The sequence below is a fragment of the Mus musculus genome, chromosome X, assembly GCF_000001635.26.
Source record: "Mus musculus strain C57BL/6J chromosome X, GRCm38.p6 C57BL/6J".
Classification (NCBI taxonomy): domain Eukaryota; kingdom Metazoa; phylum Chordata; class Mammalia; order Rodentia; family Muridae; genus Mus; species Mus musculus.
In genome coordinates, this window is record NC_000086.7 from 93,636,314 (window position 1) to 93,657,812 (window position 21,499).

General features: G+C 40.2%; 1 protein-coding gene and 1 pseudogene across 1 annotated transcript in view; both read left to right on the forward strand.

Annotated features, from left to right (window-relative positions):
• Gm6985 (predicted pseudogene 6985) lies at positions 2,222-3,355 on the forward strand (annotated as a pseudogene).
• Positions 18,550-21,499, forward strand: part of Pcyt1b (phosphate cytidylyltransferase 1, choline, beta isoform) — a 95,089-nt gene continuing 92,139 nt past the window's right edge. Inside the window, exon 1 of the mRNA NM_177546.2 lies at positions 18,550-18,903. Within this exon, the coding sequence (NP_808214.1) occupies positions 18,877-18,903 (27 nt within the window). The 5' untranslated portion in view covers positions 18,550-18,876. The remainder of the gene's footprint in view (positions 18,904-21,499) is intronic.

Consider the following 21,499-nt stretch of genomic DNA (forward strand, 5'->3'; position numbering starts at 1 on the left):
TCTTAACTGACCATGCCGAAGTTCACTATTTCATCTTCTTCGTAAAATGTAAGAGCCCTCTCGTCTTCCCACCTAAAAAAAAAAATGCATGACATTGAACTATTGATAGGCCTGTCCTCCTGCTCCTGGACAAAGTGCAGTCAACACCCAATAGAGCCAAATTAGCTCAAAGTGAAATCCATGTCACCTCTAAAATAAGAATTGATGACACTACCAAAATCGGGACCAAACAGGTTAAACCAAGAATAGGTGATGGTTTGTATATGCTCGGCCTAGGGAGTGGCATTATTAGGAGGTGTGGCCCTGTGTCACTGTGAGTGTGGGCTTTAATACCCTCATCCTAGGTACCTAGAAGTGAGTATTGTGCTAGCAGCCTTCAGATGAAGATGTAGAACTCTCAACTCCTCTTGCACCATGCCTGCCTGGATGCTGCCATGTTCCCCACTTGGTGATAATGAACTGAACCTCTGAACCTGTAAGCCAGCCCCATTGAAATGTTGTCCTTATAAGAGTTGCCATGGTCATGGTGTCTGTTTGCAGAATAAAACCCTAACTGAGAAAGAAGTTGGTACCAGGGAGTGAGGTATTGCTTTGTTTGGAAGAATGTGGATTTGAGGAGTTTGGATTTGGAAAGCAGTAGAATGCTTGAAAGGGTGCTTAATGGGTGGGCTTTCCTAGTAGGGATATGGAAGACTTTGTTACTGAGAGTGATTTGAATTGTGCAAACCTGGCCCAAGACATTTTGGTAGAGATTTTTCAATTTGGACCTACAGACTGTTTTATGGTATTTTGGTGAAGAATGTGGCTCTTATCTGAAAAATCTGCCTGAGGCTACAGTGAAGAGACTCAGATTAATTGCATTTACAAAGGAAGTCTCAGAAACACTCATCATAGACTTTGTTCTCGGGTCAATCTCATTTAGAGCATTTTAAACAAGCATAGCAAGCTGAGAAAGGAAAAATACAAAACATATGTTTTGAGTATTAAAGGGGCACCAGGAAGTGAAATGGAGCTGAAGCCTTTGTTCTAGGAGATAGCAGATTAAAAGAGTGAGACTTTGAAGCAAGAGCCTACCCAGCTAAATTTAGATCCAGGCATGGTGGTACACACCTTTTATCCTAGGAGATAGGCACTCAGATTTCTAAATTCAAGGTTAATCTACAGAGCAAGATCCAAGACAGCCAAGTTTAGTCAGTGAAGGAGTTGGAAAAGAGGAAGCTAGTGATAATGTAATAGAACAAGAGGGCCATGTTCCAGCTCCTGCAAGCAGCAGAACTAGGCAGCTTTGGCCATGTGCCTCTCTCTGGCTTTGTAGGAAAAAGGAGGAGACTACTGGGACAATTGATGCTGGTTAGCTGGAGCTAGGAAATTAGTAGTGCTTAAGAAGAGACCAGCGTTGGGCGTGGTGGTGCAAGCCTTTAATCTCAGCACTCAGGAGGCAGAGGCAGGTGGATTTCTGAGTTCAAGGCCAGGCTGGTCTACAGAGTGAGTTCCAGGACAGCCAGGACTATACAGAGAAACCCTGTCTCAAAAAAAAAAAAAAAAAAAAAAAAAGAGAGAGAGAGAGAGAGACCAGCATCACTAAGGTAAAATCTTCTGGGAGGTATTTTCTGAGAGCACAAAGACACTGTGTTCTAGAGATAGCCAAGGTTGTACCTCGTGCTGCAGCTGCACTTGGTGATGTGTAAGAATCACCCAAGTGGTACTGGTTTTGAAAGGCTGACTGGTCATGAAGAGCAGCTGAAGCTTGGCACTGTGAGAGGCCATGGAAGGTTATTGGGGAAGGTGTAGCCTCAGTTGCATTTGACAACCCAGGGCTAAAGGGATCATGCAAAGGATCTGAGGCTTGGCACTATGAAGAGAGCCTATGAGAGGCTGTTGGTGAAGCCTAGTTGCAGTGGAAGATAGCAGCGTCCATGGTACTGGAGATGCCAGTACCATGGGATGATCACCAAGAACAATAGCAACAGTGGAGTGGATCAACCTGAGCTTAGAGTGCTACAGAGGAAAGAACTGGATAAGTGACACCAGCCCTCTAGAGGAGCCCAGAAGAGCATGTGTGGGTCCCAGACATTGAAACAAGAAACACTGAAGTTGCCTTGGAGACCCAAAGATGTTTGAGATACCAGAGCCATGGGCTACCTGCTGAGGAAAGCTACTGTCAGGGAGTGGAACCAACCCAGGAGAAAGAAGTTTGCTGCAGTCAACAAAGATGTAAAAGGAACAGTGTGAAGAAGCAGCAAGGATGACCAGCATGCCACTGTACAACCTTGTTCAGCGCCGACGTCCCCTGCCGCCACCATGCCCAAAAGAAAAGCTGAAGGGGATGCTAAAGGAGACAAAACCCAGGTGAAGGACGAGCCACAGAGAGCTGCAAGGCTGTCTTCTAAACATGCTCCTCCAAGGCCAGAGCCCAAGCCTAAAAAGGCCCCTGCTAAGAAGGGAGAGAAGGTACCCAAGGGGAAGAAGGGGAAAGCCAATGCCAGTGAGGATGCAAATAATCCTGCAGAAAATGGAGATGCCAAAACAGACCGGGCACAGAAAGTTGAAGGTGCTGGAGATGCCAAGTGACATGTGTACATTTTTTATAACTCTCTACTTCTGGTGACTGTACAATTTGAAATACTATTTTTATCAAGACTTATAAAAATGCAGAAATTTTATTTTACTTTTTTTAAGCTATATTGTTAGCACACAGAACACTTCATTACTGGGGGCAGGGGGAGGATCATATGTCACTAACAAAATATCTCCCAAGCTGGATTGAGGACAGAAAGCCTCTTTCCCTGATAATTTTGAAAGGCTCCTGTTGGCTCCCAGTAGAGATATTCTGGTGTTGAAATATGTAGCCACCAAGGCACGAAATGTCTTATGGTGGGGGAAAACTCTAAATTCATTTTTATATCCTCTTCCCACTGTACTATCAACAGACTTAATTCCCTTAAAACCAGAGACCTGTTGGAACCAAAATTGGTTTTCCAGTCTATCGGGCAATATGGACTTCATCGAGTGTTTTCAGAAGAGAGCTGATTCTTTTTATAAAAGATTGTAGATCTTAGATTGATACTTCTGCCATCTTCATTTCCTGAAAGTCAGGGTCAGCTTGTGAAAAGGTGCTAAACAACATCCTTAATGTGAGATGCCCACCCTCACTCTAAGCTACTTCCCCCTTTTCAAAGCATTGAATGAAGACTTCATTGGGCTTTATAGTGGCTTTCTGATTTTGGTAGTCTATACAAGAAGGGAATTTGAAAGTTCTTGTATATTGTTGATTGTCTGCCCATGTCCTGCCTGAAACATCATGATTGATTATGAAAAGTATCTTTAATAAAGTTGCTTACAGTTAGGCTTGGAAAAAAAGATGAAAAAGGAGTTGGAGATCTGAAGACTGCTTTGACATCAGGCATGGAGATGCAGAGTTTGGAGTTTGCCCAGCTGGTTTTCTGTCTTGCTTTGGGAATTACAGTTAACTGATTGATAAATCTCAGAAGAGGCTTTGAACTTTGGACTTTTAACATTGTTGAGCCTGCTATAGACTATGGGAGCTTTGAAAGTTGGACTAAGTATATTTTGCATTATGCTATATTTAGGTATGGCCCTCATAGACTCATGTGTTTGATCAAACCTATGGGGGCCAGGGAGTGGAATGTGATGGTTTGTATATGCTTGGCCAAGGGAGTGGCACTATTAGGAGGTGTGACCCTATGGAGTAGATGTGTCACTGTGGATGTGGGCTTTAAGACCCCCATCCTAGCTGCCTGGAAGTCAGTATTCTGCTAGCAGCCTTCAGATTAAGACGTAGAACTCTCAGCTCCTCCTGCACCATGCCTGCCTGGATGCTGCCATGTTCCTGCCTTGGTGATAATGGACTGAACCTCTGAACCTATAAGCCAGCCCCAATGAAATGTTGTCCTTATAATGGGTTACCTTGGTCATGCTGTCTGCTCACAGCAGTAAAACCTTAACTAAGACAGAATCTAACAAGGAAAAGAGATAAACATGCATCAGGGCTTCCCTAGCTTTAACACAAAGTACTCCCTAAATAATTCCCAGTGAATATATGCTATTATTCTGGCTGCCTAGAATCTAAATACCTCTTGCTTTATGTGGGTCACTTCTCATATTCTGGATTTTGCCGAAGATAAACCGTAAGTCTACAAACTGATAATGTTTCTGTCCCAGCAATGCTGCTCATTACAGCATGAACATGTCCCATTGTCCTTTCCACAAGGGATTTTGATTTCGGAACTAGTGGCATGCAATTGTGTGGGTGCGCATGCAGGTGCACACATACACACATATGCACAGACACAGTGTTGATCAGTAATGTATATAGAACCGTTGTAAATGCCAGTGTTCAGGCCAAAGGCAGAAATAGCCAAGATGCCCTTTACCAGAAAGATCAAAGATATGAGCTTATGGAAGATTTCATCTTCAGATTCGTTTGTTTGTTTGTTTGTTTTTCGATACAGGGTTTCTCTGTATAGCCCTAGCTGTCCTGGAACTCACTTTGTAGACCAGGCTGGCCTTGAACTCAGAAATCTGCCTGCCTCTGCCTCCCAAGTGCCATCTTCATATTCTTCCTTTGTCCCTGCCTACACTGGCTGGCCTATACAGTCTGTAAGCTACTTGATATTCTCTCTGAACCTTCTTTCTCTTCTCTTCCTTGTCATTCTAGCATGTATACCTTCCCTCCTTCCGTCTTTCTTTTTTACATTGAAAATCAGTTTCTGTTGCTAGTTCTAATATCCCTACAAAACGCTATTATGATTGTTTTGCTTTATGGTTACTTCACATGAACTAAGAAATCTCCTTGTTAATATTTCAGACAGTTACATAAAAGACAGAAGTATACTGGACAGAGGATGAAAGGAAGCATTCTTCAATTTGTAATTGATAATCCCCACAGTCAACTAATAGGTGATTATTCTAGTTAAAACCTGTCTTTTATGAGCTTGAGTAAAATAGGACTGTCCCCAAGAGAATATCCTTGGGCGTGCAAAGAGAATCCAGCCAATGGCTACAACACTAAGGAGGAAAAATCTTCTGCGGAGATTCAGAAATCCTCCCCTACAAAAGGCTAGCACTTGGCACTCCCAGACCATAGTCCCAGAGACACACCCTCACCAAACAGAGAATTTCTCTGAGGTTTGGCAGTCCCTGAATTCGGGCATCTTTCCCCCATTCAATCCTTGCAGACAACATAATTATATAAGATCTGGCTTTCTAGCTCTATTGAGTTGAAAGGAGAAGAGATTTTAGAATTAGACATTAATTGTTCCATTTTATAATCCATTATAATCCATTTTATATCATATTGTTAGTAGCACTTGAGCTATTAGCTAAACCCAGAAAAATGGATACTAACTTAAATGTGTACTGATCAAGTAGCTATGGTACTATGTTTTACAGCTTATAAGAGTTAATTAAAACATTTAATCTAGAGACTTGGTGCTGGAGAGATGGTTCCGTGGTTAAGAGCAATGACTGTTCTTCTGAAGGTCCTGAGTTCAAATCTCAGCAACCACATGGTGGCTCACAGCCATCTGTGGTGAGTGAGATCTGATGCCCTCTTCTGGAGTGTCTGAAGACAGTGTACTTACATATAATAATAGGTAAATCTTTAAAAAAAAAAAAGAAAAGAAAAAAGGAAAGAGAAAGAAAGAAGGAGAGAAAGAAAGAAAGAAGGAAAGAAAGAAAGAAAGAAAGAAAGAAAGAAAGAAAGAAAGAAAAAAGGAAAAGGAAAAGAAAAAGAAAAAAGTCTAGACACTATCTCCTTGGATGACTTCAATCCTAATCCCTACAGCCCTAAGAACTTCTGGACAGAGAATCAAAACATATTTGCATGTACATATCTTTGTGAAAAGATTTTATTTTTTCTCTTCTTTTAGTTTTGTTTTTTGTTCTGTAGCCCAGATTGGTCTTGAACGCCTGATCAACCTTCCTCTGCTTCCCAAGTGGCAGGATCACCTACACCTTCAGCATATACATCTTTTTTTTTAATTATTATATGTAAGTACACTGCAGCTGTCTTCAGACACCCCAGAGGAGGGCATCAGATTTCATTACAGAGGGTTGTGAGGCATCATGTGGTTACTGGGATTTGAACTCACGACCTTCTAGAGCAGTCAGTGCTCTTAACCCCTCTGAGCCATCTCTCCAGCCCTAGCATATACATCTTAACTAAATAGCATTAATGTAACCAGGAATATAGAACAAAAATTAAATGTCTCTGAAAAACACTTTTATACATTCAATTTTAGCCATTTAGCCAATGCATTTGTATCCTTTCCTCAAAGTCAGTAATGCATAATATTACCCTGCTCTCTTACAGAACTATATTTACTCCATGCCTATAAGTGAACCAAAATGAATTATTGGCTGGTCAAAAAAATCTGTGACAACAGGACCTTGGATCATTGTGTGTATATGCAATGTCACTTTGAATAAAACCTCTCCCAAATAGAGTACTAATGTTTCAAAACCTTCCAACTCATCAAGGAAAACTACCACTCATAGATGGAAAACTAGTACTCATCTAGTATTAAAGTTTCCAGATAGAGTAATAAGATGGCTCAGCAGATAAGGATGCAGCTGCTAGCCTGAGAACCTGAGTTTCATCCCCAGAACCCACATAGCAGAAATAAAGAACTGACTCTCACACATTGTTCTTTGACCACCATATATATATACTATGGGACACACATATACACTACACTATACACACACTAAGGAAATAAGTAAATGCAATTTTTTTTGTTTGTTTTTCCAGACAGGGTTTCTCTGTGCAGCCCTGGCTATCCTGGAACTCATTCTGTAGACCAGGCTGGCCTTGAACTCAGAAATCCGCTTGCCTCTGCTTCCCGAGTGCTGGGATTAAAGGCGTGTGCCACCTCACCCAGTTAGTAAATGCAATTTTTAAACTAATGTAAAATTTAAACAAGGTTTACAAAGATGGTCAGCCTGAATTTAAGAAGAGGAAAGCAATAGCTGGGTAGTGGTGGCACATGCCTTTCTTTAATCCAAGAACTTGGGAGGCAGAGGCAGGCGGATTTCTGAGTTTGAGGTCAGCCTGGTCTACAGAGTGAGTTCTGGGACAGCCAGGGCTACACAGAGAAACCCTGTCTTGGAAAACCAAAAAAATAAAAAATAAAATAAATATAAAGAAGAAGAAGAGGAAAGCAGCATGAAGGTTTCAGAAATTACATCTGGCTTTATTCTATAAAGCTGCAATTTTGAATCATCTGAGTGGTTCTTCCAAATGCCAGACCTTTTGAGACTCTAATGTGCTGCCAAAGCTGGGAACAAGTAGCCTTAATAAACCACTGCTAAATTTCAATGGGAAACATTCAGCTACAAGGCACAAGTGGCCCATCTCCTCCTACCTTAAGGAAGTGCTTATCTTTTATTTATATCTCATGCTATCCAATCCTGTGGCTTCCTGTAAACTGAATAATAACTGGGTTTGTGGAAAGATTTTATGCAAGGTCAGCAGTAACTTTACTAGAAATATTACAACAGATCTTACTCCCGTTATTAAAGCATCTATCGTCAAAATAATTGAGTCAGCAAGGATCTCTGTAGTCTAAGAGTTGAGAATGGAGCCCGGCAGTGGTGGTGCACACCTTTAATCCCAGTGCTTGGGAGGCAGAGGCAGGTGGATTTCTGAGTTTGAGGCCAGCCTGGTATACAAAGTGAGTTCCAGGACAGCCAGGGCTACACTGAGAAACCCTGTCTCAAAAAGAAAAAAAAAAAGGAAAAAAAAAAACAAACAACAAAACAGAGTTGGGAATGGAAAATGATTTTCAATGCATTTTAATTTAATTTAACATTTTCAATGTTCCTCCTTGGTACTTCCTCATGTTACCCTTGTGCTTTCAGCAGCAGAGACAGTTTATGGTTTACTTCCCCTAAACTTGCCCAAACTGTCATGGAACAGTCAAGAGGTGTTTTGTTTTGTTTTGATAACCATTTGCTTTAAAAGATCATCTAGGAAATAAAAAAACAAAAGGTGCTGAAAAGATGCAGGGGGACAGATGGCAAACATAACTTTGAAAGCAAATCTGCTGAAAAGTTCAATAGATGCATATAAACTTGATGTTCTTCTGATCGTATATAAGTTATCTTAGATCCTCAGGAAACATTACCTCTTGGTTGAACTTTAATCTCATTGTCCTCAGCTGCTATAAATAATCAATGTTCAGCTGCACTTACTGACAACTATACTCAGGATTTCTGTACCGTTTTCATTCAGTGGGCAAATTCCTCTCAATACTTAATGTATCCTCTCATTACTCACTTGAATTTTGCAGATTGTACATTTCCTTAAAGTCTTAATTAAACTTCTTCATTTGAGATGATTGTAAATTCACACGCAGTTGTAAGAAACAGTGCAGAAAGAGTCCACCTACTTTTTACAACTAATGAGCCAAGCTGTATGTAGACACAGATGTGTGGACACTTTACCAGTATCTCCCAACGCTAGTGTCTTGACCTTAGCTGTGGATAAATACTAACCTGTTTGTGCTCTATTTTTATAATTATGTGTACCAGCATTTATAGAAACATGTTCCATTTCCCTTGAATAAAGACTTAAAGCATGGGGTTGCTGGTAAATACATGTTTATCTTTAAAATAAACTACTAATTTTAAGGTGGCTGAGGCAATGTTAGAGATCCAGGCATTATGCATCTTCAGTAGTACTGTCAGATTCTATTTCAAATTCCTTCCTAGTAGTGCATATTAATATCCCATTGTGAATCTTAACATGGTGACTACTTTTCTGGTGACTACTGATACTGGGCATTTTTGCATGCACTTATAATGGCTCAAAACCCTTTGCTCCTCCCTGTATATATTGTTTCATTTTCTGCTTTAATGGGGTGGTTCACGTGGTTCTTTTTTATTTCCTCTTTTGGTATAGGATTTTATATATATATATATATCTTTTTACTTTTAGTGATTTCCTTGAGGCTTACAACTATACATTTTAAAGTAATATAACTTGCCAGGCAGTGATGGCACATGCCTCGACTTCTAGCACTTGGGAAATCTTTAATTCCATCACTCAGGAGGCAAGTGGGGCAGATGGCTGTTGAGTTTGAGGCCAGCCTGGTCTACAGAGCTAGTTCAAGGACAGCCAGCACTGCCCAAAGAAACCCTGTCTCAAAAAAAATAGAGTAAATAAATAAATAACCACACAAATGAGCAAACAAACTAATTAATTAATATAAGTTCACTTCCAAATTATACTGAAATGCATGCAACTTTTCTTTTTAATTTCTTTTCTTTTCAGATATATCCATTGGTACTGGGCTCTACAGATCTTTTTTTTTTAAACTTTTTTTTTAGAAAGCATTTATTTGTTTTATGTATATGAGTACACTGTACTTGTCTTCAGACGCACCAGAAGAAGGCATCGGATCCCATTACAGATGGTTGTGAGCCACCATGTGGTGGCTGGGAATTGAACTCAGGACCTCTGGAAGAGCACAGCCCCCCCCCCCCCCCAGTTATTTATTTTGATTGGTTGTGGTTTTCTGTAGTAGTCTCCATCCATTTTAAAGAGATGCTTCCTTGAGGGGTGAAGACTTTTACTACCACTCCCACCCCTAACTGAGGAACTGTGCTCAGTTGATGGCTTCCGAGGCAGAGAGAGTCCATTTTCTTTAAGGGTATAGCCAACAACATTCCAAAGGATGGCCCCCACACCCAGAAATATATGGGTGGCACAAGTTGGACTTGATGAGTTATTAAATACAAAATGGGGATACAAAGTTGAGGGGATAGGGAGATAATGGTAGATATGGGATAAGTTAAGGGGAGAAGTTAGGGATGAGTATGATTAAAATACATTGTATAAAATTCTCAAAAAGTTAGCCGGGCGTGGTGGTGCACGCCTTTAATCCCAGCACTCGGGAGGCAGAGGCAGGTGGATTTCTGAGTCCATGGTCAGCCTGGTCTACAAAGTGAGTTCCAGGACAGCCAGGGCTATACAGAAAAACCCTGTCTTGAAAAACCAAAAAAAAAAAGTAAAAAAGTTAATAGAATATTTATCATCATTTTATTACATTATTTTGGGAAGTTTAAGAAATGGGATGGATATGGAAGGCATTAAAGATGGGAGGAGAGAGTGAATGTGATCAAAATATAATAAAAGTTGTATGAGATTTGCAAATAATTAATAAAAATATTTGAGATATGATTTATTTATTTATTTATTTATTTATTGTGTCTGTACACGTGCACATATGTGTGCTGAACATACCATGCCATGTATATGGAGGTCAGAGAACAATTCAGAAAATGGTTTCTCTTCTTTCCCCATGTAGATCCCAGGGAATAAAGGTCACCAGACTCAGCAGCAAGCACCTTTAGCTGATAAGCCATTCATCAGGCCAAATGCCAGGTACCTTTAAGCCAGTGTTCCCATCTCCTCATTCCTTTGCCTCGGTACATTGTTGCCATTCATTTCACTTATCCTTATGCTATAACCAGTCAGTAAGTAGTCACTATGTTGCTTTAAATGATTGTTTTAGGTCAACAAAGGGTGATAAAAAAAGAAGAAAAATGTATTTTACCTTAATTTGTTTCTTATCTGATGCTTTTTTTTTTTCATGCACATCCAAATTTCTGAATTACCCTATTTTCCCTCTGTTCAAATTCTGTTAACATTTCTTATAGGAGTATGCTGGTGATGAATTTCTTTATGTTGTTATTTGTCTGAAAGAGTCTTTATTGCTTTTTTTTTTGTGCTTTTGCAGATGTATTTTTTGAAGACCATGCATATAATAAGAAGTTATTTGAGGGCAGTGGTGGCACAAGCCTTTAATCCCAGCACTTGGGAGGCAGAGGCAGGTGGATTTCTGAGTTGGAGGCCAGCCTGGTCTACAAAGTGAGTCCCAGGGCTATACAGAGAAACCCTGTCTTGAAAACACACACACACACACAAAAGAAGTTATTTGAATGCCATATATAAAAGAAAAAAAAACAAGAAAGCATTGTAAGCAGCATTTAATTTCCTACAAGAGAATAATCATTTAAATATGGTAATTATCTAAAATGATGAAAATTTTAAAAAATCACTAAGGGTCTCATTTTGATATGAAATAGATGGACAGGATTTAAAGAGTATTAAAAATAATGAAAAATTTTGATAGTTGACATAACACTTTTGTTATATCATTATTTCAAAGTTACACAAAAGATTATAAACTCAAAATAAAAAATTCAGACAACTAAGCTTTAAACACACACACACAACACACACACACACACACACACACACACACACACACACAAATTATTAAATATCCACAATAACAAGAAGGAAAACAAAGGTGAGACTGGCAGGGAGGCAATTAAGCTAACCGCAGATCTTCACCCCTCCTTTTGGCTCTTCCAAATCCATTTCCCTAATCTTATCCCCAGCCCCTCTGCAGCAGACCACCTACAGCAGCCTCCCATCCCCCTCTGCCCCCATTTCCCGTGGATCACACAGATCTTCCCCTCCCAGCTTCCTTGCCTGACAACACATCAAATTATCGCAGCCCCCAACTCTACAGTAGACCACCTCTTCTCACTCTCTTCCCCTATTGCCAGGGGACTAACCAGATTCTGGTGGCACCTCCTATATTTCTTCCTCCTGTTGATCCCCTGAGTCCCCCCTTCTAGCCCATCCCCATTCCTAAGTGTCAGCTCTCAATACCTAGAGACACATTTTACCTGGAGCCCCAAGTGACAACACCTATCAGGATCCCAGAAGAATTTCCTACCAGGCAACACACAGTTACCATACTCTCCTAAGAAACAGAGAGGGAAACATAAACCAAGGAACAAAACACTCACCCAACAAAGGCAAGATCAAATATCAGCACCTAGAACTACAATCTTCCCAGATTCAGATGCCAAGACACCAGCATAACAATACAATAATATGTCTCCAAGAGAACCCAGCAACTCTACCACAGAAGGCCCTGAGAACTGGAACATAGCTGAAGCACGGGACAAAGATCTGAAAATAGCCTCTATGAATATGATAGAAGAGATGAAAAAAAAATCCCTTAAAGAAATCTATGAAAACACAACCAAATGAAGGAATGAATAAAATAGTTCAAGGTCAGAAAGTGGAAATAGAATCAATAAAGAAAACCCAGCTAGGCAGTGGTGGCACATGCCTTTGATCCCAGCACTTGGGAGGCACAGGCAGGTGGATTTCTGAGTTTGAGGCCAGCCTGGTCTACAGAGTGCGTTCCAGGACAGACAGGGCTATACAGAGAAACCCAGTCTCAGAAAAAAAGAAGAAGAAGAAGAAGAAGAAGAAGAAGAAGAAGAAGAAGAAGAAGAAGAAGAAGAAGAAGAAGAAGAAGAAGAAATTTCTAACCTGAAAAAGGTTAACCACACTTAAGAAGACACAAAGAATAAATAATCTCAGACCAGCAAATCAAAACAGGAGAGAAAGCCCAAGATATCACAACAAAGTAACAGGAATAACAAAACAGTGCTCACTGATAACTCTCAATAACAAAGATCACAATTCCCCAATAAAAAGAAAGCAGACTAAAAATGATTGGATCTGTAAATCCTTCTTCTACACCCAAGACACATACATACCTTAACATCAAGGATAGACATCAACTCAGGGTAAAAGGATGAAAAATATATCCCAAGCAAATGGACCTAAGAAGCAAGCTGGTATAGACAATTTATAAACTGACAAAATAGACTTCAAACCAAAACTAATTAGAAAAGATAAAAGGACACTACATACGCACTAAAGGAAAAATCCACCAAGAAGACATTGCAGTTTTTTAACATCTACACAGCAAACACAAGGACACCCAAGTCTGTAAATGAAACACTACTAAAATTTAATCACATATTGATTGACCCTCAGACAGTTGTAGTAGGAGACTTTAATACCTCAATGTCAATAGACAGGTCACCAAGACAAAAAGTGAACTATGAAATGCTGGCGCTAACTGATGTTACAAACCAAATGGACCTAACAGATATTTATAGAACATTTCACCCAATCAAAGGAATGCACCTTCTTTGATGCATGTCATGGAACTTTCTCCAAAATTGACCACATACTCAGACACAAAGGAAGTCTTGACAGATACAAGAAAACTGAAATAGCTCCCTGCATCCTATCAGACCACCACAGATTAATGCTGGGCGCCACCAACAACAGAAACAACAGAAGGCTTACAAATTCATGGAAAGCAAACACCTGCTAAAATTTTTAAAATGGGTCAGTTCACTGTGCACAGCCTAGCACAAAGTTTGAGAGAGGCAGTGATCTAACAAAACACTACCATATAACTACTGCTGGTACATTTGTTTCTCAACATTGTACTCAGGACTTTCATGTTCACTGATGCTCCATTTATAATAGCCAGGAATTGCAAACAACCTAGAAGTCCCTCAACAGAAGAATGAATAACAAAATTGTGCTACATTTACACAAATGGAATACTACTCAGCTGTTAAAGACAACATCATGAAATTTGAAGGTGAATGAATGGAACTAGAAAAAAAAATCATCCTGAGTGAGGGAACTCAGACTCAGAAAGACAAACATGATATGTATTTGCTTGTATGTGGATTTTAGATGTTAAGTCAATGAAAACAAGCTATAATTTTTAGAACTACAGAGGTTAGCTGTAGAGTAAGGGAGTAGGGTAGGGAACAGATAACTCTCACTAGGAAAGGGAAATAGAATAGGTATTTATTAATGGATAGGGGGGACTGGGATGGCATATGTTACTTTCCACAAACTGGCAGCAAGACAGCATTGCTGAAGACAACACAAGGAAGTCAAGCTGATGCCAGCATAGAGCCCTCTCTACTTGTTAGCATCTTTGGCACAGAAAGGTATTCTGCCTACGACCAAAGGAACAACAAAAACAACAACCCAGCCACAAACCTTTTGATCTACAATGGTGTCCTGCCTGTGAGATATGCTAAGTCAACGGTGGCAAGAAAAAAAATCTTATGTGACTTAAATGGAACCCATTCCTGACACTGCTGGGGTGACTAAGAACCTGAGACTAGATAGTCCAGGGTCCTACAGTGAAATCAGATACCACTTTTCTAAAAAAAGAAATGCAGCATTAAAATGACTCCTGGTGACATTCTGTTATATGCACAGATGAGTGCCTTGCTCAGCCATCTTGAGAGAGGTTTCCTTCTGCAGCAGATGAGAACAGATACAAAGACCCAAAGGCAGACATTATGCAAAGAGCGAGAGACCTTGGGACACTCAGCCCTCTATGGGATATCTCCAACAAATTCCTCTGCTCAGGTCTCAGAGAACCCTGGAGACAAGAAGGTGGGAAAAATGTAAGAAGCAAGGAGAATGAGGACACAGAGAAAACAAAGCCTCCTAAAACTATATGATCCTCACATATGAGCTGCACTGGTCCATACCGGATGGGCTACAGAGCTGAAAGGAAAAGTGGGCACATGTCCCCATCCTTAACACAGAAGTGATCTCCAATTGCACTTCCAAATGAAAATTTGAACACAAGCTACTCTTTAAGGGTGGGCTAAATGCCCAACAAGAGATAACCTACAGAGGATAAACTCAGTGGCATCTTTGGAGGTTCCTTATCTCATAATGTCATATCTGAGCGCTTCCTTTTCCTTTTTAATTTTATCTTATTCTTTATTTTAACAAAAATTTAATTTTATATTTTCCTCTCTTTTTTTTATCCTAACTAACCTTCCCATATGCTATTATGGCCTCCAGTTTAGTGTTTTTCTAGAGTTCCTGATTGGGCAAATGACCAGGTCTCTGAGTCTTATCTGTTTCTTGTGCCTTTTCTTGGACTCTTTTCCTTCTGCTTTTTTTGTCCTATTCCAATGTCTTAGCTTTTTTTTTGTTTTGTTTTATTGTGTTTTATTTTATTATTAACCTTCAGAAGCCTGTTTGTTTTTTAATGAGGGACATAAAGGGGGTAGATCTGAATAGGAGGGGAGGTGGTGAAAAACTGGGAGGAATAGAGATAGGGAAAACCATCATCAGGACATATTATGTGAGGAAAAATCTATTTCAACAAATGGAAAAAAGAGAAAGAGACTTAAAAAAAGAAAGAAACATTCGAAGATGGTGGCACACACCTTTAGTCGCAGTGCTCAGAAGGCAGAGGCAGGCAGATTTCTGAGTTCAAGGCCAGCCTGGTAAACAGAGTGAGTTCCAGGACAGCCAGGATTACACAGAGAAACCCTGTCTCAACACAACAAAAAGAAAGAATAGAAAGAAAGAAGAGAAGGAAAACAAAGGTAAGCTTACCTTTTTTTATGCACCATTCTAAGCAGTGAAAAGAATAATTTTCTAGGGCTGGAGAGATGGCTCAACGGTTAAGAGCACTAACTGCTCTTCTGAAGGTCCTGAGTTCAAATCCCAGCAACCACATGGTGGCTCACAACCATCTGTAATGAGATCTGATGCCCTCTTCTGGGGTGTCTGAAGACAACTACACTGTACTTAGACTATAATTCCAGTAGTTGTTCTTCTGCAACTAAAGTTTTTCAATCTGTCCTCAAAATTTTTATTCTGGCCAGGCATGGTGGAGCTGACCAACTCATAAGGAGGCTGAGGCTAGAAGTCTATATGTAAGGAAGCTCAAGGATAACCTGGGCTACCTGAAATGCCATCTCAAGACAAAACCAACCAACCAGACAAACTCGGATTTTCAGCATTGGAATGGGATATTCCTGCAGGTGTTTCCTGGTCTGGTTTGGGTATTGATGGTGTCTTCTGAGTTTCTCAGATTCATGCTTTGTGTCTGTTCCATTATTGTTACTTGCAAAGTTCATAGTCATTATTACTTCAAAGATATTATATGTGCAGGCAAAATACTCATTTTCATAAAATAAATAAATCTTAATTTGCTTTTAAAAACTGACATTTAAAAATCCAATATAAACAAATATAGCCTACTCTTGCACTTGGATAGATCATTACATCATGGATGGAAACTGATTCTAATTCAGACTTTGTACACCTGTTAATAGATAATTCTAGAATATCAGGAGATGAAAAGATAGGGAGTCATGGGTAACTACTAGCCCCCAAGACCAAGCAAGCTCCTATTTCCTCATTTGTTCCTTGGTTTCTCTAGGAGCCAAGATCCCCAAAGCAGCCTCAGATAAAGTCACAAACAATTTTCTACAGCCTTATTAGCTGCTGAACACATGGCAAATAATGAGAGTCAGTTTACAAAATGCTGCAGAGACTCTTTTATTCATTTTATAATCATTCTTTAAAGCAACTCCTATGGAGCTGAGGGTATTGCTCATTGATAGCTTACCTAGTATGTACAGGCCCAGGGTTAGATCTCTCCTCACAGCAATAAATAAATAAAACAACCTACTGTATGCCAAAAACTATGTTAGGTATAGAGTAAGTCAGTGCACTTTAGTACAGAATCTAGCTCTTGGTTATTTAGATTTGGAAATAGTATTGTACATATATTCAGAGGTAATGAAATTGACCTACTACCTATAATTAGCTATAGTTAAAATTATAAGAAAATGCCAACTCATTCCTTTTCACAATGATTTAGATGATTTAGAATACTTCTAGCCAGGCCTGTCTCTAAACTTTATGGAGTCAGGGCAAGAGCATAAAGTGGAGGCCCATGTATCATAAGCCTATGCATTTAAAAGTTAGATCCTATACATGGTGTATGTGTCCACTATTATATATAACCATCATCATACCTTGACAAATTCACCTTATAAATAAGGTAGGAGGCCAAAGGCTTGTTGGAAGATGAGATGAGAAGCAAAGCTCCTTCTCTGTCTACGCCAGAGAATGGAACTAGCCAAACCTCTGGCTCTTATTCAGCCTTCTTGTTTAGTTTCTTCACCCACCCCCTTGTGTCTAGACATGTGCCATTCTGCAGCAGCAGTGTTTACCTAACCTGACCCTAAGGAAGAGACTAGAAGTTCAGGACACACGGGCAGATAACTCCAGAGTGGTGTTTTTGTTTGTTTGGTTTGTTTTGGTTTGGTTTTTGTTGTTGTTGTTGTTTTTCGAGACAGGGTTTCTCTGTATAGCCCTGACTATCCTGGAACTCACTCTGTAGATCAGGCTGGCCTCGAACTCAGAAATCTGCCTGCCTCTGCCTCCCAAGTGCTGGGATTACAGGCGAGCACCACCACACCCGGATTCCAGAGTGTTTTAGAAAGGGGATGGGTCTCTAGATATGTACTCCATCCTCTTGACTCATGGGCTTCTCAGAGAATGAGAGTAAAAGGAAGACCCTTCAATATGAAGCCCATAGCCATGATTCAGAAGATCCTCTGCCCACTTGTGAGGTACTAAGAAGGCAAACTGGCAACTAGCATGGTACCCAGAGCAGTTACAGGATGAACTCATGGACAGAAAGGCTTTAGAGAATCCTTTAACAGATCCAGCAGGAGTACCGTTCCAGACATTAGACTATTGGACCAGCTTCTGAGAGCTTTCCTGCTGGGCTGGAACTGAGGACAGCATTATCTTAGCCAAGGCTTACTCAGAATAACTATGTTCATCCTGAATTGAGAGAGGTAAGAGTTAGCAGCCAAAATTCCAGTAGCACTTTGGTATAACCAGATCTTAACAGAACCTGTTTCTCTAGCAAGCCCAAGCACATATGTCTTTAGAATTCTTTCGATGTAGTATTGGGGGTGGGAGTGGGGGTGGGGGAGATGAGGCAGGGTTACCTTAACACAAATTAGGAAGACTTCACATTGCTAAAATGCACAAATTCATTATCAACAGTGCTTACTTCTATACTGGTTGTTAGCATTCAGTCTAAGCTCTACCCCACAGTTACCTGGCAACAGCCAGGTAGGCCAACTCACTATAAAAGGGGCTGCTTGCCCCTTCCTTGCTCTCTTGCTATCTCTTGCTCTTGCTTTCCCTTCCCCCTCTACCCCCATTTCCTCCCCTCCCCCTCTTCCATATGCCTCTTCTCTACTCCTCTTCTCTCTCTCTCTCTCTCTCCCTCTTTATCTGCCTCTACGACCCTCTTAACTCCCCTCCTCATGCCCTTAAACAATATTCTACACTCTATTGTATGTGGCTGGTCCCTCAGGGGGAAGGGATACCTCAGCATGGGCCTGCAGAGGCACCCCCTTCCCCCATACCTCACTACACCTCCATAGAGCTTATCCCTTCCCTCTATCTTTTTATAAACACATCACTGGTAAGGATATCACTCCTTACAAAAAATAAAATGATTATTAGAGTCAATTAAAGATATATGTGTGTGTAAATGCTTTATTTTCTCACCTATATTTTCCTATTTAAAGAGAGTTCTTGCTGAGTTGTATATTCACATTTCAAGATTTTTTGGTTCTTTTTAATCTTTGGGGAAAAGAAAGAAAATGTTTGTCATTCCAGGAGCATAATCAGTCGAGCCAGCACACAATGACATAGTTAATTCACCAATGGAATTTGTTGCCATAGCTCCAGGGAGGGACAGGGTAGATCAAACAATGGCCTTTTTCACAACTTCAGCTTTCACCACAACCTGCCTGTCCTCACACAACAGCCATCAGAGCGGACAGAGCACAGCAACTGTCAATGAACAACAGCCCAGAGGGGACAAGAGGACACTTGTAGAAAATCAAATAAAGCAAAGGACTGGACAGCTTGAATCTCTGCTTATCCAATAAACCAGACACTCCTAGTCCTTTGGATCTTATCTGTCAGCACTGGGCATATCAAGCTGCCTTGAACTTTTTAAACCAATTGTCTCTCCCATACATCTAGAGCCACTAAACTTCTCCCTGTGACTCAAAAGAACTTGTAAGGGAGAAGACCTTAGAGACGAAAGAAAGTTGGGGCCAAACCTTGTGGTACACCAGAAATGCAGCATGGACAAGGACGAATTCTCACGCAAGGTAATGCCAATGCTTTCCTCTTCCTTTCTGCTCCTTTAGATATCAAAATTGGTGGAAAAGTAAATTCCTCTGTGCGAGAGTGTGTCACAGTCACACTGAAAATGAAAGTAATAGCCTTTCCATCCTGAGGTAAATTTTAAAAAGGAGAAGCAATGTGTTTAATGGTTCTCTTTCCTCAGAATGTTTTGTAAGGTCCTTGGGTGGATTTTAGACAACAGGAACAAACTTGTTTTCTAGAAATGCTCAGTGAGATTGTAATGGAGGTGGCTCACTCATGCTGTTAATCCCGGCATTTAGGCGACTGAGGCAGGAGGATTACAGATTCAAGGTCACCCTGAGTTAACAGCAAAAAAAAAAAAAAAAAATCATTAAAAAAATCAAGTTGGGACCTGGGCTTGTAGCTGAGTGTGGAGTGTATACTTAACATAGGTAAGTAAAGCTCTGGGTCCAAGCCCAAAATTCAAGCCAAAAATACAGATTACCTGAACCTGGGGCTCCCAGCGACGGAATCACCAACCAAAGAGCAGCTCTGAGCTCCCCGCTCCAGCGCATGCACATATGTAGCAGAGAGCTGTCTTGTCTGACCTCAGTGGGAGAGGATGCACCACCTAATCCTATAGAGACGTGATGCCCCCAGAGTGGGGGATATGGCACGGCTGCTATCTCAGAGAAGGGCAGAGGAGGAACTCCTCAGGAGGGGGCGGCATTCGGGATATAATTCATTAATTAATTTTAAAAATTAAAATTTTTTTAAAGAGTCAAATCCATATGAGGAAATATAGGTAGTTCAAGGCAAAAAAAAGAATACCTAGAAAACCTGGGGATAGTGGGAAAATAGTTTAACAAAATCTTCACTATCATCTAAAGTGCTAGCTTTTTTTCTAGTGGAAATGTCATAAGATTATGATCCTTTTTAAAATTTTTTTATTTGTTTATTTTATTTATTTATTTATTTATTTATTTATTTATTTATTTATTTATTTTTGAGACAGGGTTTCTCTGTGTAGCTCTGGCTGTCCTGGACCTCACTCTGTACACCAGGCTGGCCTCGAACTCAGAAATCCGCCTGCCTCTGCCTCCCAAGTTCTGGGATTAAAGGTGTGTGCTGCCACTGCCCAGCAGGGATAAGTCTTACTAATAGCTCAAGTTGGGCTGAATTTCACTATGTAACCTAGGTGGCCTCAAACCCACAATCCCCTGCCTGATACCTGCCTCCCAAGAGCTGGTACTACATGTATGTCTCACCACAGAGGATCTTACCCACTTCAGAGGTATATTTATAATCCTCACTTTTAAGTGTGAAAACTGAAGCTCCTAGAAGTTGTGTAAATTGTCCAAGATAGTAAAGGAAGAACTGGATCCTAGGATCCAGTTTTTAAAAGGCCAGGTGGAAGTGGCGCACTCCTCAACCTCAGCACTAGGAAGCAGGGACAGGCAAATCTCTGAGTTCAAAGCCAGTCTAGTCTACAAAGTGAGTTCCAGGACAGCCGGGTTACACAGAGAAAACCTGTCTCAGAAAAAAAACAAAAACCAACCAAACAAAAAACTATCCTATCAAACAAGGAAGTCAGCTACTAGCTACACAAAATTATTTAAAATTTATTGAATTTTATGTGCATATGTATATACTTGAATGTATGTATGTAGGTACGCATGTACATATATGCATGCAGAACCCCACATAGGCCAGAACAGGCATCAGTTCCCCTGGAAGATGGTTGTGAGCCACCATATAGGTGCTGGGAACCGAACAGAGGCCTTCTGCAAGAGTAATAGGTGCTGGCTCTTAACCCCTAAGCCATCTCTCCAATTCTAGCTATTTAAATTTAAAATAATTACAATTAAATATAAACTAAAATTCAATTTCTCAGCTGCACCATCCATACCTCAAGTGCTCAGTAGCTTACATATAGCTCATGAGACTACCTTTATTTGAACAATGCAATTATAGAACATGCCACAATCATAGAATGTTCTATTGAATAGTAAGGCTTTAAACACTATATTTCTTTTAGGTATGTTGAGCCATGTTCTGAAAATAGGTTTCAGTTCTGTTACAAGTAATATGGATTTTAAAATTTACATTAAAATCTCATTCATTTGAAGTCTCCTCATTTGCATAGTGCCAAGTTAACTTTGATCTGCAAATTAATAATATAGATAAGAGTCAAGGAGACTGTTAAATGCACTTCAGAGACCAAAGATTTTTAAGCACCATCAAATAACTCCAGAAGCACTCACTTAGTTGCAAGCAATTGATATGATAATTACACATCATTTTTATTTATTCATTAAAATAGGGATCCCCTAAGGTGCCCTTGTAGAGAATAATGTGGTTAGCCTACTTATTCCTAGCCACCCTCTAGCTGTTTCTAAATTCTATGTAGATCATTTTATGCTACTGATTTTGTTCTCTTCACTTGGAACATAGAGTAAGTTGGTAGCAAAAAATACTTCTGCACTGATATTTTTTAAAGATTTATTTATTTATTATATGTAAGTTCACTGCAGCTGTCTTCAGATACTCCAGAAGAGGGCATCAGATTTCATTACGGATGGTTGTGAGCCACAATTTGGTTGCTGGGATTTGAACTCG